The sequence below is a fragment of the Molothrus aeneus genome, chromosome 6 (assembly GCF_037042795.1).
Source record: "Molothrus aeneus isolate 106 chromosome 6, BPBGC_Maene_1.0, whole genome shotgun sequence".
NCBI classification, from domain to species: domain Eukaryota; kingdom Metazoa; phylum Chordata; class Aves; order Passeriformes; family Icteridae; genus Molothrus; species Molothrus aeneus.
This window is the reverse complement of record NC_089651.1, coordinates 11606964-11622215: the sequence shown is the minus strand read 5'-3', so window position 1 is coordinate 11622215 and position 15252 is coordinate 11606964. Positions and strand designations below refer to the sequence as shown.

The window sequence follows — 15252 nt, the reverse complement described above, 5'->3', positions numbered from 1 at the left end:
TGCAGACAGGAACATTTTTCCCTTGCTCCAGAATGGGGTTGCTCCCAATGCAGACAGGAACATTTTTCCCTTGCTCCAGAATGGGGTTGCTCCCAATGCAGACAGGAGCATTTTTCCCCTGCTCCAGAATGGAATTGCTCCCACTGGAGACAGGAGGATTTTTCCCCTGCTCCGGAATGGGGTTGCTCCCAATGCAGACAGGAGCATTTTTCCCCTGCTCCGGAATGGGGTTGCTCCCACTGGAGACAGGAGCATTTTTCCCCTGCTCTGGAATGGGGTTGCTCCCACTGGAGACAGGAGCATTTTTCCCCTGCTCTGGAATGGGGTTGCTCCCACTGGAGACAGGAGCATTTTTCCCCTGCTCTGGAATGGGGTTGCTCCCACTGGAGACAGGAGCATTTTTCCCCTGCTCTGGAATGGGGTTGCTCCCACTGGAGACAGTCACACTTCTCCCCGGCTCCGGCACAGGGTCTGTCCCATGGGAGACAGTTACAGTCTTCCTTTGCTCCGGCGCTTGGTGTCTCCCGCGGGAGAGAGTTCTCCAGAGAATTCTCCAAGGTGGGTCCTTCCCATGGCTGCAGCTCTTCATTAACTGCTCTGGGTGGGTCCCTTCCACAGGGTGCAGTCCTTCAGTTCACCCTTCCACAGGGTGCTGGTCCAGTGTGAGTCCACCCCAAGATCACAGGTCCTGCCAGCAACCCTTCTCCAGAGTGGGCTCCTCTTTCCACGGGTCCACGGGTCCTGCCAGGAGCCTGCTCCAGCATGGGCTTCCCATGGGGTCACAGCCTCCTTCAGGCATCCACCTGCTCTGGCATGGGCTCCTCCACAGGCTGCAGGTGGATCTCTGCATCCCCGTGGTCCTCCATGGGCTGCAGGGGCACAGCTGCCTCACCATGGGCTGCAGGGGTGTCTCAGCTCCAGTGCCTGGAACACCTCCTGCCCCTCCTTCTGCACTGACCTTGGTGCATGCAGGGCTGTTCCTCTCACACAGTCTCACTCCTCTCCTCTTTGGCTGCAACACCTCCTGCACAGTAACTTTTTTCACTTCTTAAATACGTCATCCCGGAGGCGCTGCCATCGTCGCCGATGGGCTCGGCCTTGGCCCATACAATGGCTTTGTACTGATTAAGAAGTTATATACTTGACTTGAATTTATGAGGGAATTTCTTTTCATTCACTTCCTTTAAAAATCTGTTAACCAGTGTTTGATTTTTTTTTTTTTCTGCCTTATGCTATAGCACAAATCAAGTGTTGCTAAGAAGAAGTTGCTAAAGATCCAAACTGATGCAAAAGTTAGTGCAGGAAGATTTAAGGCATTGATCTGGTGCAAGTGCACACTTATGAAAAATAAAGTTTCTGTTTAAATACATTGAAATGTTCGAATAACATCTGTACTGAAAAGTAAATCAGGCTACTACATCGGACTGGTTACAGTGTGCTTCACTCTACTTTTAGCTAAACAAGCCAGGAAAATGAGGAAATGTGTGGGGCATATCCACAACTGAGCATCATATGAAAAAATTGGCCAGCCAAAAGTTGTTGGGGTTCTTCCTTAGTTGAACAGAACTTTGAAAAACTCTTTGATCTATTTATTTCCCAATCTGTTGGCATAGACACATAAACTTGAAAATAAATTTGAAAAAAGAAGGAAAAAAGGGGAAGAAAGGCAAAAGAAAAAAACCAAGCCGTGATTTGCAATACTTGTTGCTATCATAGTTATTTACCTAAGAGTCCAGACAAGGACAAATTTAACTTGACTGAGGGCTACATCTGGCCCTAATTCAGTTTCACTGCATATTAACAAATGAACAATCAGCCAGTGCTGGAGCACTGTGCACACCAACATTCAGAAACATGATCTAAAGGAAACTTTCCAAAAGATTCAGACATTGGCTCCTCTCTGCCTTTTGCTGCCCATAACTGTCAACAGGAGCAGAGTTAGGTCAGGGAAAGACACTCCCCACGACTTTGTTCACTGTGATCAAGGGTAACTTAAATGCATCCATTACTCATCCAGCTGAAATGAGCCTTCCAGACCAGATTTCAGCACCACACCTACAAGAGCTGTGGGATTTCAAGCCTAAATTTGGAATCAGAATAATAGCTGGGGGATTTATATATCCTTTATAAGCTTTTGATTCTCACAAGACTTTGGCTTCTTATAAAACTGTGGATTCAGTTTTACACTGGCTTCTATAAGGAGCAGGCCAATACATATTAACATTTCACTTCACTTTTTACTTCTTATGAAAGAATTTGTATGTAGTGTAACCCAAGGATGAAAATATTTTGTGGCCACTGCCCTGCAACAGAAATACTGCACAGAAAACTGAAAGTTTTCCTCAGTTTAGGATAAGTAAACATTAACTTAGAGCAACTAAAAGCAAGACATTTTTCCTGTCATACATCCTTTCACTTCCAGGACAAAACTAAGTTTCATGTCCCTACAGGAAGCCACATAGGTAGCACCAGGCAAAGCATCCAGAAAATGAAAATGCTATGGTGCAAGTGAGGCAATACCAGCATCTGTGTTTCAGCAAGAAAAACCAACAGGCAACATTTATAAGCTCATCAGCTCTGAAAGTATTTGCTCCCTACAGACTACAACACAAACAACAAATTCCTTCCAGCAACCCATGGGGTCTCAGATAATGAATATTTGAAACAGTAAATTGAAGTCCAGATTCTGACCCTAAATTACATCCCTCAGAACCTCACAGAGTTGGACCCATAATACTGATTTTTTCCTGAAAAGCACAAGCCTGTGACTTATGCTCTTTATTCAATGGGGAAAAAAAAAATGCAAGTTGTCTCATTGCCAAGAAAGCACATTTCACAGAAAGTATATTAAAAAAAAGATGCCACAAAAACCCAAGACCTGAAACCAGGCATCAAAACCAAGACAACACACAAAGTGTGCCAGCAGCACCTCATTTAATCCTGTGTTTTCATCTCAGCAGTTAGAAAAGTACAGTCATTGTAAAGCCTATTCAGCCTAAGTATAAACAACTATGATCTCTCTCTAATGGACCAGCACTTTCTATACAATAAAAGCAAGTTCTGCTTAGCATGAGTATGAACAGTGCTGCATAACTTAATAATCACCTTTAAGAATTAAAGGGGATAAAAAGGAATCTCAAGACAAGAAACAGGCATTTAGCCTTAGAGACATGAGGTTCTGCCTGAGAGCAAAAGAGGTAGAGGGAGGATGGGAAGAGAAGGTTTTTAAAAATGAGTTTTAGTCCTACAAAGTCACTTCTCCTACACCAGAACTGCAATCTCTGGGAATGAAAGCTACTGCTATGGCTCCTCTCAGTAAACAGAAGGTTGCTGTTGAGTTCCTGTCTGTGAGTAGACAGTTCATCTCCTGCAAAATTGGTTGTGGGAAAGGACACTAAGGAATTCAGTGCTATGGCACTTCATGCTCTTCCCTTCTGCAGTGTTGGTTTCCCCCCCTCGTGCCTCTGACAAGCACACAGCTGCCCACCACTGCCATCACTTCAGCACACCCAGACTTACTCAGGAGCTCTTTCCTCCTGGAAAGATGCAGAATGGAGATGCAGGAATTCTCAGTCCATACTTTGCTATAGCCTCTGTGCTCCCCGAGCACTGCCTGCTTCACTTGTCAAGCAGCAAATGACACACTGAGAGGGTTTGTCAAACCTCTGTCCCTTTGTGTGCTTAAGGGGAGGAAACTGCTGTTAATGTTTAACAAAACAGGAGCAAAGCCTTTCTCTGCAGTCTCACGTGTTGGCTTTGAAGGCACCGGTGTGTGGGAAATCTGGCAAGCCAGAAGTTTGCTCTTGGTAGCCCACAAAAATTGAGTTTGTATTTTAAAGTTACAGGAAGCAACAGTTTGCAGTTCATTCCTGAAGCTCTGAAGTGAGGCAATCCAGCTGCCTGATGCTAAAGAAATCCTAGAAGCTGTGTCAGGGACCAAACCACACACACACAGACACAGCAAGCCTGCCAGGCTCAGCCCCTATCTTGAAGCCCACATGGGTGACAGTACTGTTTGACAGGAAAGGGAGAGGTTAAAAATCCACATTCAAACCCTTTCAGGTCCCTGCCAACAAAGGGCCACAGGCTGTCTGCCATCTCCCCTCTGCCTGTGTTGACATAAAGTGGCTTCCCACCCCAGCACAAATCGAGGGGGCAGAGGTCTGCTGTCTCATTACTGGGTATTTGTTAGGTTATGTGCACTGACAGCTCCTCCTCTGGCCCCAGCTCCCAGGGTGAGTCAGGGTGAGTGTGCCACTGCAGAATAAAATGGGTGAGTCAGCTGGAGACATCCACACTGTGACAACAGGAGGATTAACCCTCACCTGAGTGTCACCAACACTGCCCATCCCAGCACTGAAGTCCCCTGTACCAGCAGCTCATCTGCCTGCCTGCATTAGCTGTTAAAAGGACCTTCAGAGCTTCCAGCTGGCAGAATTTGAATCACAAAGCCTTTCTGTGCTGCTGCCACTGCGATGAATTGTGCTTTTACAGCCAAATAGTTATGTTGTTACCTGGAAAAAGCTTGTTTTTAGGAAATTGTGATGCATGATGGATTTATCCTAGGAATCCAAAATGAAAAATACCATTTCCATCTATTAGCTGCTGTTAATTGTTTGCCAAAAAAGTACTTGCTCTACAGCCACAGTATTGTGGATCACCTATGTTGAAGTGACCCTGTTTTATAGACCTAACATTTTCTTTCTATAGCTAAGGAGAGAGAAGAAAACAAATTAATACTTCTCATATACTTGAGCAATTTCCTACAGCTCCCTCACAATAAAATACTAGCACATATTGGCAATAAAGCTCATCATTAATATGATAATCATAAAATATTTCCTTTATGAAAATAGTGCTTTAACAAAGAGCTTCAGGAACAACATATGGACACTCCGGGCAAAATTTTCCTCTCTGGTTAATAACAAACAGGATATTTAGGCTCTCAAAAAAAGCAGTCAGGCTCTTACAAGAACTGACATTCCCATTGACTACAATAGAATTTTATGGATTGACTCAATAAATCATTTTTTTCAGTGTTATTTAGTTATTGGGAACATCATATCTGTTAAAATGGTTATATTTAGTTGTGCTTTCAGCACTGAAGCCCATCCTACCAGATGCCTGCTGCTCAACAGCTCCAGGGATCCCTGGAGCCAAGGGAATGTGACACATTGCCTTGTGACACACTGCCAGTTCTATACACAGGACCTGGCCAGAATGGAAATAACTTCAGGGTGCATGATGGGAATTGCGACAAATGTCACAATTCAAAAAAGTCTCCCAGGAAGATTGGGCATTTTTGCAGCTATATATTTTAATAACATGGATGCCAGCTGTGTATTTCAATTAGGCCCTGTTTTCCTGCTTGAAGAAAAATGTTTACAGCTTTTTTTGCTTGTAAAGACCATTTGCTGTCAATGTTTGTTCCTCAAATGTGAGGACTGAAGGTGATGCTCGGTGTGGAGACTGAATCAAGCACTGAACTAATTCCCAGTTTCATCACTGAGCTAATTCCCAGTTTCATCACACAATATTGCCTGATGAATAGTGGCTATGTTATTTAGAGAATGAAGCCTGTGAGGGTGCTAGGTCTGTGCACTTCTTGCTTTGTTTTCCCAGGCAAATGTTTTTGGGTTTTGGTTGTTTTTTTTTTCCAGTCAGGGGAGAAACATATTATCTACCTTATTACATTCAGATCTTCCTTTCAAATTCAATCTTCAAAAATTCTGCTATGTCTTCTTTTAATGTTGTGCTCTGCACAAGTGGAAAATATCTTTTTAGGATAACCAAACAGTGTAGGAAACTGATAAGACAACACAGACCCTTTCATTTCTAAGACACTGATTCAAATCCAGACTGATCAGGGCACAGAAGGAAATTGTTCTCCCACACTCATGGCTTTTCAAGAGCTCAAGTGTAAAGAGATGAGTGTCTTAGCTCCTAAATGGACAGATATTCACAGAACATGAAAAATCATTTGCAATGCTCATCACTGGCATCTTTGATGGTCTTTTCAGTGAGATTGTCAGCATCTTCCTGGCCCAGAAAGCAATAGAGTTTCATTCCAGAAAAACTGAAATATTAGCATTATAATGTAAAAATGTTATGCACATGACTACTATGCTCTATTCCCTGAGGACTTCAGTCTCACTTCTTATGGTCACCCAAAAAACAAATTCACAAAAAACTTGTGCTGATTCTCTGATACTGCACAGGTGGGGACTCCTGTGGGTGTTTTACATGTGTCTTCCTCATTGCTTCTATTCACTACAGTTCAGTGCAGTAAAAGCACTAGAAAGATATCAGAAACATTTCCAAAATCAAGCTCTTGTAATAATTTCCCGTAAAATTATCTAAGTTTATTTCAGATCTTAGTACCCATGAGTACCTTATTGAAAATATAGTGATTAAACAAATAAGGATTGCAGTCTAAGGATGCAAATAAGGATGAAATCTAAGTAGTCTTCATACTGCAATAGTTGCATTTAAAATGCTTCTTTAGTGTACCCTCTCACCTAGAACTCTTTTTATAAGACTTGTTAGTTTCTCTTTCTAATTTTTTTTTTTAGTTTCCAGTGGTTTTGACAAATATAAACCTTAATAGAAAAGGTAATTTTAATGATAAGGTATGATTTTCTTCATATAAAAACAAAGAATTCCAAGTGACATGAGAATTAACTTATACAAGCAATTCACAATATTCCTGTAGCCTCTTAAGTAATAACAAAGTCAAATTGATCTGAAGCTTTATGAAGCAAAATCAAATCAAAATTTTAGGATTTGTTGGGGTGTTTTCCTAGGAACCTATGCAAATGGGAGGGAGATATTAGTAAAATTTCCATCTAAGAAAAAGTCATTTGTTTGACTGACAAGTGCATTCTTCCTGAATGGACTTTTAAAATTAAAGTGAAACAAAGCAGCCAGCAATAGAAAAGGAATAGCAAAATTCCCCACTGTTTTGAGGAAGCCCAAAGGATGTATCCAGAAGTGGGTGCACTTCTCCAATTCTATCTCGTGATCTAACTAGAAGCTGTCACCCCATCTCACAAACCATTCCTCTCGTGTCTGTAGAGCACTGTGCTCATCAGAGTGTTTCTGCAGCCCTGCTGAGGGACTTGCAGAGGTTGCAGCAGGCTCAGCTCTGCCAGGCCGGGGTCAGTGCCCAGCAAGGGAGGGGAACATTGCGCCCCGACCATCGGAAATCAGCAGGACAGTCAAAGCCTGTATTCAAACCCTTCCCAGCCTCAGGGTCATCTGAACCGGCACTGTGACTCCTTCCCACTGCAAATGTTTCTGTTCCTGATGGCCCTCCCACCTCCCATGGCCCAGTTCAGAGCTGTGCTGCCAGAGCTCCATGTCCCAAATGCACCTCCAGTCTCACAGGGTAAACAACAGCTCTTATTCCCCTCTGAACCAAACGAAACTCTGCACTGCTGGGAATGGAGCTGCTGAAAATTTGTCAGCTGCATGTTTCAGGCTGTTTCTGCTTGTAAAGCAAAGGGTACAGTATTTGCTAATAGATTTCATATCAGTTATTCCGTTTTCATCATTATTTGGCTGAAGTTTATTTGTATGGTTTTCGAAATCTCAGTGGTTTAAACAAAATTTTTCAAAGCTGTGTTTCATCACATCTCCAATAACTGAGCATATTGCTTAGTCTTAGAATTTTATTAAATCACTATTCTTCCTGTTCTCAAGCTCATTGTCAAAATATTAAAACTTGGTTCTCTTCTGAATTAACAAACATTTTCTACAGGAGATTTGTTTTTTTCTCTCTCACAAATTCATAAAGAGCTCATGAATGTTCTCACTAGTACTTCTGAGCAGTAGGCAAATACTTTTGGCAGGAAAATCCATCTCAGCAGTTCAGTGTGGAGTGCCTCATTGCCTTGAGCCCTGCTCAGCTGCCAGGAGATCTCCCACAGCAGAGGGAGAGGTCCCAGCCCAGGCAGTGGGGAGAGGCTGGGACGTGCTGAGACCACGTGAGCTTAACTCACACCACTGGCCTCTTGCTCTAACAAAGTCCCTGATGGCTGCTCTGGCTGGAAAAACTGGGAAATGTTTTAGTCCAGGCCACCCCAAAACTGATGGGGCAACAGAATTTTTTATTTTAAAATAAAAATGCAGAAAAGCCTTGGCTTCCTGCTTTAGGCATACATAACTGACTCTCTTTTTCAAGCTGCTCTCACTCCTTCCTCCTCAGAGCCCTCAGATAAAACTTGCATGCCCAAATATGCACAAAACAGCATCCACTAACCTTCCAAACCATGCACAAATGTCAAAAGTTGTAAAGAGCCAGCAACCACTTCTAGACCTGCTGCTTTCCCTGTTCCTGTGTACTAAGTGTAAGCCCAGGCAGAGAGCACCTTTCACCTTTAATTAAAATGGAGCCTTTCACCTGTAATTGAAATAGAGCCATCCACAAGGGAAACAAGCAGCCTTTCTATCACTCACAGCAATACTTCCACATGCTAAGCAAGGAAAGAGTAAGAGATGAGAAAATACTTTACCATAAATGTGCTAAGACAATGGCAATCACACAAAAAATTAGTGGGAAAATTGCACGCATTAGAATTTCAAATAAGATCAAAACCTCATTGCTTTAGAGCAACACAGAAAGCTGAAGATGCATCTTTTGATTTGCAAGTTATTACAGTCTTCACAATGCTCTCTAATCAGAAATCTCAGGGTATGTAAAAAAAATAAATCTCATAGTCTTTAAATTTCTATTCATGGGAAATACATGAATGCAATTAATTACATTTTGTTTATCTTGCTGGTAATATTTTTTTACAGTAGGACCAGGGCTCCTCTGTGGTGGATGCAGAGTTATCTCCCTCCCAAGGCTCTGTAACTGGTGGTGAGGGAGTTGTTCAGGGTTGTCCTCCCCTTCCTGCCCCTGGAGTCATCCACCCTGGATGTGAACGCAGCTCTTCTGCATTAGTCACAGGATAATTCATTGTCAGTGCAGGCAGACTGGATCACATCTGCATGAATGACCTGACAAATTTGGGCAGTCCCTACAGTCCAACACAGAGCTGAGGAGCACTGGTTAATTTGCTTTTTCTTTTTTTTTGTTGAATTAGGAATAGCAGAATAATTGAATGAATAAGAATTAAAGGCATATTGTTACATATCTGATAACACAAACAAAAGGCCCTACATTTGCATCCATGAAGGGATGTCTCTAAATGAGAGCCAAGTCCTGCACAGGCATTGCCTCTCTGAAGATGACTCTTCTCCCTAAACAGGTGAGTTTTCCTCAAGACATGAGATTATCTTTGAAATGAAGAATTTACTGTAGAAAGGGAAGAGAATAAAGCACTATGAGGACAAGCCAGCAGAGCAAAAAGACTGCCAGCCCTACTCAAGCACTGACAGCAGAGCACTGCTTAATTCCAGCACTGGATATATCTACACATTCTTTTATTTAAGAATTCTGGAGGTGTCAATTCCTAAGGCAAAATATTTCTAGACTTGTGCCCAGCCCATAACCACATAATCCTTTAAAGGGAAACAAAGTATTTTAGTTGGATTTAGTAATGTGGACCAAGAATTAATTTCACTTTAAAATAAATAAATACATTTGATATAAAACTGAATGAGCTTGGCTTGAGTATGACTGATTTTGGAAGTGGTCACACAGCTCAGGTTTTTAAGGCTGAAGCACAGGCACAAAGTCTTCCTTCAACTAAGATTTTTCTAGAAGTTTTCTTAGTTTCTAAGACTTTTCTAGGATTGTTTCTGCCTTGAGAGAAATGCAGTAATAAAACACAGGACCTTGACATGCATGTGAAATGGCTGAGCATGGACCTGTGTACATGGTGGAGACAGGAAACCAATCCAAACCAATATTTCTAGTAACCAACCCATGGGCTTACTTGGTTAAGAAATGTAAGTCATTCTTTCATTTGATACTTAAAGAATTATAAACAATCCACCTGAAACATTCCTGGGGTGTCTGTAGTTACATTAGTCCAGACTTTCTGGTGCTTCTCTATTGCCTTCACTGGAGGTAAGGTAGCTCCACCAATTAAATTTCTGTCCTATTAACTTAAATTCTGGAGAAGGAAAAAGTTCTGAGTCACAAAGCCAGTGCAAACATATCTCAGCAGGTTAGGCTAATGGGGGTGACAAACTCTCAGTGACAACATTAATGTCCTCACATGCTGCTGAGAGATAAAAAACAAAGCCTATATTTAGAGGCTGGTGGGTACTCAGCTCAGTTCTTCCCAAGCAAGAAGATCCAACTCATGATATCAGATTTCAGTTTTAACTAAGTAAGAGTGTATTTGGTCCAAAGATTCAACTAAAAGTATTTAGATAGAAGTTTTATGAGCCTTATTTGAATAGACACTTTGTAACTTGGCGCTTGTGGCAAATTGCAGATGTAATCATTTCTTTGCACAAATCTCTGGTGTCTTGCTATAGCACCCCCTGACATCAGCACCCCCGGTTTGTTGTGCCAATAATCATGATTGCTCAGCTGGAGAACATCCTCCACCAACATCCTCTGGTGAGGACACCACCTTTCCTGTGGAGCTTGGGTGGAAAGACAACAGTCCACAGCACAAAATCCAGACTGTGACAAAACACCTGTGATTCCAGTGGTACAGCTTTCCTTGGACACACAGCCTCTGAGAACAGTTTTTCTCAGACACAGTCCTTTTCCACAACTGGAATCAGGGTTGGTTTCTGCCTTGGCTATCTTCCCAAATCAAACTCAGAGACACTACATTTGAAAGTTTGTTTGAATGTTTGCTCTTGCTCATCACAGCAGTCCCTCTATATATTCTACCAAAGTCACCATGCTAGTAAAACATTTATCTGCAGCAAACAATTTTTGTTCACTGTAATTGTTTTTGTAAAATGTTTTTGAGCTTTCCAAAGCCCTCTTCTGTTCTCCAAGTTGGGACCCATACATAAGGACACCTAGCACCACAGAAAATTTTACAGGCAAAGAGAAATTCTGCCATTTACAAATACACTGGAAGAAGTCTGTATCTTCAAAATCTGATGTTATTTATGCCTCAGACAATAAACTCAGATAAAAAACTGAATCAATGGGGTCCTCTCTAAACGAACCCTCCCTGTTCTTCAGTTACATCCTACACAAATGTGCAGCATTTGAGAAGGCTCAAGTGTATAAAATGCCTTGAGATGCAGAGTTAAGAGATGGCATATTAGCCAAAGACATTTTTAATTAATTAATAATTTTAATTAATTTTACTTAATAATTAATTAATAATTGTTATTATTAATAATAATTATTATTAATAAATAATTAAGAATTAAGAATTATTTACAGAAGTTATGTAGCCACACAACTCTAAATATTTTTCAGGTCTGGACTGGTCCTTGTTGCATCTAGCATCTCAAACTGAGCTGCAATTTTAAGATATAATGATATATAATAATATGTAAATCTTTTGTTCAGGATTTTTTTTACTTTTTGTATCTGTTATACTACACAGCCTACAAGTTTGAAAGCTGCATTTTGCTATCTAGAGCATGACTTCATAGACTATGACTTCATAGACATAACTATTGGCCTGTTTTAATACAGTACAGTGTAGAGGTGATTTTTAAGTCAAAGACAGTAGTGCCATTTCTACATGAACCTTTGATTGCACTGGAAAAAACACAAGTTTTGGACAAATACTAATAATAGAGTTTCTGACAAAACCCAAATACTCCAGATAAAAATTAAATCATTTGCTGAGGAAAACCAAGCCACATTGTAAGGAGAGAGAGCTACAAACACCACTATGCCTTCCTGTGACTTCTGTTCTCCTAAGGTTTCCTCAGAGTTACACTGATCCTCATAACTATGGTGAAATCAAACTCATTTGATGCAACAAGGTCATGGTAGTGCACCAGCTGCAATCATGCTATGGGCTCCTTTGTCCCCTGCTGAAGGATTAAGAAGATTTCCTAGAGCTGCTTCCTACCAGAATTGCTAAGAAGTCACTTCCAGCTACAACCAAGGTGCTTTCCTATCCTTCCATTCCTTGGCATTCACCTCAGTGACTCACAAGGAAGGATTAAAGTTGTACTCTGGAAGCTCACTGAAAGCCAGAGTCTCCTTTTGTAAGCATAACAAGCCTTCTGCAATTTCTCCAATTTGCTTCCTGTAACTGACTCTTGTTCCAAACAACATCAGAATGTTCCCTCTGGCTTGGACCAAAAAAGCATTCCTGGTCCAAGGTTCAGTCACTGACCATGAGAGTTAACAGGTGCCTGGAGAAGAGAATAAGAATGTGCAGCACAACTTAACCAGCTTAAGTCTGTTGACTCAGAGATTTTATTTCTGTGACTAAAAGGCTTTGGAAGATTTTTTCTTCCATGGATTTGTCTGATTGAAGCATCACATAAGAGTAAGTTTAATGGTTTAAAAACATGCTGCTGAAAAATGCCTTCTTTTCAACTGATTCTTGACCTGTTGTCTTCTGGTTTCATTGGATTTGTGTTAGCTCTTAAATGGAAAGAGTATTTTTCCCTATTTATCGTCTCTGTTCCATATATCATTTCAGATACTCCTCTTTCCCTTCAATCCTTTCCCTTCTAGGATGAAGAGTCACAATAAATCTACTCTTGTCTTGTAGTGAAAATGTTTTCTACCTTCAACTACCCTTGTCATCATTCTACAATTTTCCCATTCAGAGCACAGTCAAGTTTTCTCTCCCAACACACAAAAAAAAAAAAATCTCAGTTTTTAACAAGTGGTGAATGAATTTCAGGTAACTTTAAAAAATGCATTAGTGGTTTTATTTAAAGCACTTCACTTTCTTCAGATCCAAGAGTTCTTTTTCCCCTCCTGTGCTCACAGCAGAAACCCATGAATCCCACAGCCAGATTCTCAGGTGAAATTCAGTTATCTTCCCCAATAATGTCCTTGCTCTGTTCTCTGTCTTTCCCTCATTTCCTGAAGTGCCATTCAAATGACTCTGGTGGAAAAATGGCTCTGGTGATTCATGACAGTTAATTCCCACTCTGGTGAGGACCAAGGGAATTTTAGTTACTGCAAGAATCTTAATGCCTGCAAACCATGCAGCTGGATGGATGTTTACGTGGAGGCACCTTCTTTCCACTGAGGATTTTTATTATTAAAATTCAAATCTGTGATCTATAGAGATCTGAATGACAACCAAAGTAACTAGAAGGACTTCTAGAGACTTTACTGACCTTTGCTTCTGATCTATAAGCAATCAGAAAATGTTGAACCAGCTGATGTCACCATATCCCTCAATCACACCTTGCATCTTAGAATCACAGAATCATTGATGTTGGGAAATACCTCTAAGACCATCAACTGAACAATCTTGAAACAATAAACCCCACCAAAACTGAGATTGACAAGAAAATAACTCTTGAAAATATATCTTAGCAACCAAGAGACTGCTACACCTGTGTTATGCCAGTATCAGCACTAGATGAAACTGCTATCACAGATCATAAAGTGCATTTGCAGGTTTCCAAATGCCCAGTCATATCCCACAATAGAGACAGAGACTGTTCAGTTTAAGAGAATCTTTGAACATGTTTACAATAAGTTTTGCAAGCTTTAAACTTTTATGATGCCAGCACTTCCAACACTGATTTTCAGTCTGACTCAAAGGAAGAATGCTCATGGTTGGCTCAGATAACATCCTCTTGCAGGGTTTCTCAGAGACAGGTGAAGATTACATAAGGCAAAATAATGGATGGAGAAATGGTGCATGACCGCCTAGTCATCTCATCCCTTCTTGAGCAAGTGCACCTAAAGATTGTCCTTAGCTTCAGGCTCTTACTTGTACTTAGAAAAATCTCTTCCTGAAAAATTCTAATTGAAACAGATGATGATGATGATAAGGAAAGACAGTTTATTTGACATTTACTATCCAATAACTTAGTATCCCACAGTACTTTCTAAGCTATTCAGAATGGAAATTATTTTGAAATAAGAGACTTGTCCAAAGTTTGCCCAAGTCTAGACCCAAGTTCCCAGCACCAATCTGTCTGCACTGGTGGAAGGCCAATAAACAACTTGAGAGCTCCAGAAATCATTAGGGAACTGTTATTAATGTCTATGTATTAATATCTCTCTAGAAATTCCTTAAGCCCCCCAGCCCTCATTATTTTATCTTTTTACTATTTTGTACTAGGAGATGGCAAACACACAAACTGGCAAGTGTACAAGGATATGGAGCCCACCACTGCTGAGCTCTACCACAGCATAATACACCTAATTAAAAAAAAAAACCAGAATGGATGTTATGCTAAGATGTTATGCTGGTTGTCTGCATCTTTCTTTGACTGCACATTTTTAAAAGTGTAGCCTTTCCCCTAACTGTGAATTACAGAGGTAATCTACTTTGCAAATTATTTTAATGCTACAGAAAGGACAAATAAGCAAAGCAACAGAGATGAGCTCTATACCTTACACTCAGCCCTTTCCCACCTGCTGCCTGACCTGCAACTGGAGATGGTCTGACCATGGTTTGTGAAGGCAGAAACAGCAGAGGAAAAGTGACACAAACCAACACAAAACACCAACTGGACATTGGCAGTGCAGGAGAGCTGGCATGCAATCACATGGCTGAGGAATTCAGCCCAAAATTTCTGAGATCTATACAGCACCTTCCACACAGCTCCTTCCTTGCAATCGCTCCCATCATAACCAGCCCATGAGCAGCAATTGTTCAATAAGAAACCTTTCTTCATACCTTGGGTCCTCCACTCCCTACAAAAAACTTCCCTCAGCCCAGCAAAGCTCTCTTTCTGTCAGAATAGAGGTTGCTTAGCCTTGAACAGACATCTTGTACCAAACACAGACAGACCTTACTCAAAATCTACAAATCCTGCAGTTCTCCACTTACCTATCCAGAGTGTCCTGAGGCACTTTACTCCCTCCAGCTCTGCTGCTGACACTGCTGTTCTTGTTGGCAGTCATGGTCATTTCTGCTTTCTACAAATGTGGATATCTGTGAGAAGAAAAGTCAATTAAGCTTCAGCAAGCCCAAATGACAATTAACTCCTTGAACTACTATTCTGTGTAAAGGCACAACTCCAGGTTGCTTTTCACTCTATAAAATGCAATCAGGGTAGTGATGATCCTGAAAAACGAAACCCTCTACTGCTGCTATTGCACATCCACAGCCAAGTTTATTGCAGCCCAGTGCTATAAATGGAAGTAACTTATGAGAAGTAGGTGTGTGCTTCAGGTGCTGGCCTGTCTGATGAACAAACTTGATATCAAGTTCACAGGCT

At 41.2% G+C, this 15252-nt stretch overlaps 1 protein-coding gene across 2 annotated transcripts in view; it reads right to left on the bottom strand.

Annotated features, from left to right (window-relative positions):
* Positions 1-15252, bottom strand: part of DENND2B (DENN domain containing 2B) — a 117055-nt gene that overhangs the window by 73030 nt on the left and 28773 nt on the right. For both annotated transcript variants that reach the window (XR_010783881.1, XM_066552833.1), the window contains exon 2: positions 14862-14966. Coding sequence is in view for 1 of the 2 variants with exons in the window: in XM_066552833.1 (XP_066408930.1) it covers positions 14862-14941 (80 nt within the window). In the remaining variant the exon portion in view is untranslated. The remainder of the gene's footprint in view (positions 1-14861; positions 14967-15252) is intronic.